Genomic DNA, 1,757 nt, shown 5'->3' with positions numbered 1-1,757 from the left:
GCGGCTTCGGCGTGAGCCACGTGGCAGATGCTGTCTTCCTGGACATCCCGTCGCCGTGGGAGGCCGTGGGCCACGCCTGGGACGCCCTCAAGGTTGAAGGTGCGTGGGGTGCTGGGAGGGGTGCGCCCTGGGGGCTTGGCTCTGGGCCCAGAGGGGTCAGAAGTCACCAGGCCGCACAGCCGGGGCGGGATGGCCTCAGGGAGGTCTGGCCGGAGGGTGAGGGGTGGAAGAGTCAGACTGGTGAGAACGGGGCTCCACTCGGTGCCCACCCGAGGGGGGGGGTGCCTCAGCCCCTAGGGAGTCTGGCAGCCCTGCCTGAGGGGGGCCTGCACCACGGGTGAGCTGGAGGTCGGAGGTCAGCCCCTGACCCCAGCGGTTCCCCGCAGAGTCGGAGTTGCCCCTCCCCCCAGCCAGGAGCCAGGCATCTGGTCCCTTTTAGGGAAGAAGCTGGCGTGGAGGCGGAAGTGGGCTCCTAGCCAGGGAGGCGCTGGCTGGGCCCTGGGTTTTTCCCTTTTCTGGAGAAGGAGCGGCTGGGGCAGCAGCCCCTTCCCTCCCACCACTGAGCCGTAGCTGCAGGGAGGGGCTGCTCCTCGGAAAGCAAGGCCCGCGGCAGGGTGGTGGCCCCCAGTGATGTGGCGGCCCCCACGGCAGGGTGGTGGCAGTGCCCCCCGCCCGCTGGCTCAGGCTCTCCCTGGACTCCAGGCTCCTGGTCGCTGCCCAGCCGAGCCGCGCCATCTGCTGTTCCCTCTGCTCCTTCAGGCCCCTTCGGGGCTCTTCTGTTCTCTGCTGTTTGTTCCGGGCCCAGAGGCTCTCTGGCCTTTTTCTGGGCTCACCTGCCCGCTGGGAGCCCGGCCCGGCCATGGGTGGTCCCCACTCTCCAGGCCCCGGGCCTTGTGGGGCCTCAGTTTCCCTGGCAGTGAACACAGGGGTAGGGTCTCCTCTTGGTGGTGGTACTGCAGCCCTGATGGAGACAAGTTTCCTGGGTACGGGTATGGTGGGTGACCAGGCCGCACAGGCAATCCAAGGCTTGCCTGGGCCACACCCTGGCTTCCAGAACCTTCTCCGCAGGACTGGGACCGGGCAGGCTGAGGGGCACTGCAGGCAGCCCCCCCCACCCCCTCATCCTCAGCTTCTTGCCCTGCGCAGAGGAGGTACCTCCAGTTCTTAGGAGCTGGGACAGCCTCTGGCCTCCTGGGACCCAGTGCCTCACCCGCTAGGGCTGTGTGGTTAGGGATGTAAGGTTAGGGCTGTCTGCTTAGGGCTGTGAGATTAGAGCTGTGTGGTTAGGGATGTATGATTAGTGATGTATGTTTAGGGCTGTAAGGTTAGAGCTGTGCGGTTAGGGCTGCATGGTTAAGGCCATCTGGTTAGAGCTGTTCTGGGCCAAATGAGCTGGCAGCTGGGATGCCAAGGCTCTACCTAACTCTCTACCCAGCCTTTGCCTTGGCCCCTGACCCCTGACCCCAGCTCTTCATGGCCTGAGCACATGGCCAGCCTCAGACCCCATGGCAGGGTCTGGGCACCCACCCTCCTGGCTCACACTGGGGTTTCTTGATCAGCACCCACTCCTGGGGGACCAGGGGGGATGGCCTGCCTTGCATTCCCAGCCACCGACGCCAGCCTGGGGGGCTCCCTGCCCTCTGACATGTGTCCCCCCCGCAGGTGGGCGCTTCTGCTCCTTCTCGCCGTGCATCGAGCAGGTGCAGCGCACGTGCCAGGCGCTGGCAGCCCGCGGCTTCTCGGAGCTGAGCACTGTC

General features: G+C 66.2%; 1 protein-coding gene across 1 annotated transcript in view; it reads left to right on the top strand.

The window, feature by feature from the left end:
- TRMT61A (tRNA methyltransferase 61A) overlaps positions 1–1,757 on the top strand; it is a gene marked incomplete at both ends in the record, with an annotated part of 6,563 nt that extends 4,806 nt beyond the window's left edge. Inside the window, 2 exons of the mRNA XM_014535750.1 lie at positions 1–99; positions 1,663–1,757. The exon at positions 1–99 is cut by the window's left edge and continues 29 nt beyond it. Of these exons, the coding sequence (XP_014391236.1) occupies positions 1–99; positions 1,663–1,757 (194 nt within the window). The remainder of the gene's footprint in view (positions 100–1,662) is intronic.

The sequence above is a fragment of the Myotis brandtii genome, unplaced genomic scaffold (assembly GCF_000412655.1).
Source record: "Myotis brandtii unplaced genomic scaffold, ASM41265v1 scaffold1020, whole genome shotgun sequence".
In the NCBI taxonomy this organism is placed as follows: Eukaryota; Metazoa; Chordata; class Mammalia; order Chiroptera; family Vespertilionidae; genus Myotis; species Myotis brandtii.
Note: the sequence above shows the minus strand (reverse complement) of the source record. Positions and strands in the feature narration are given on the sequence as shown.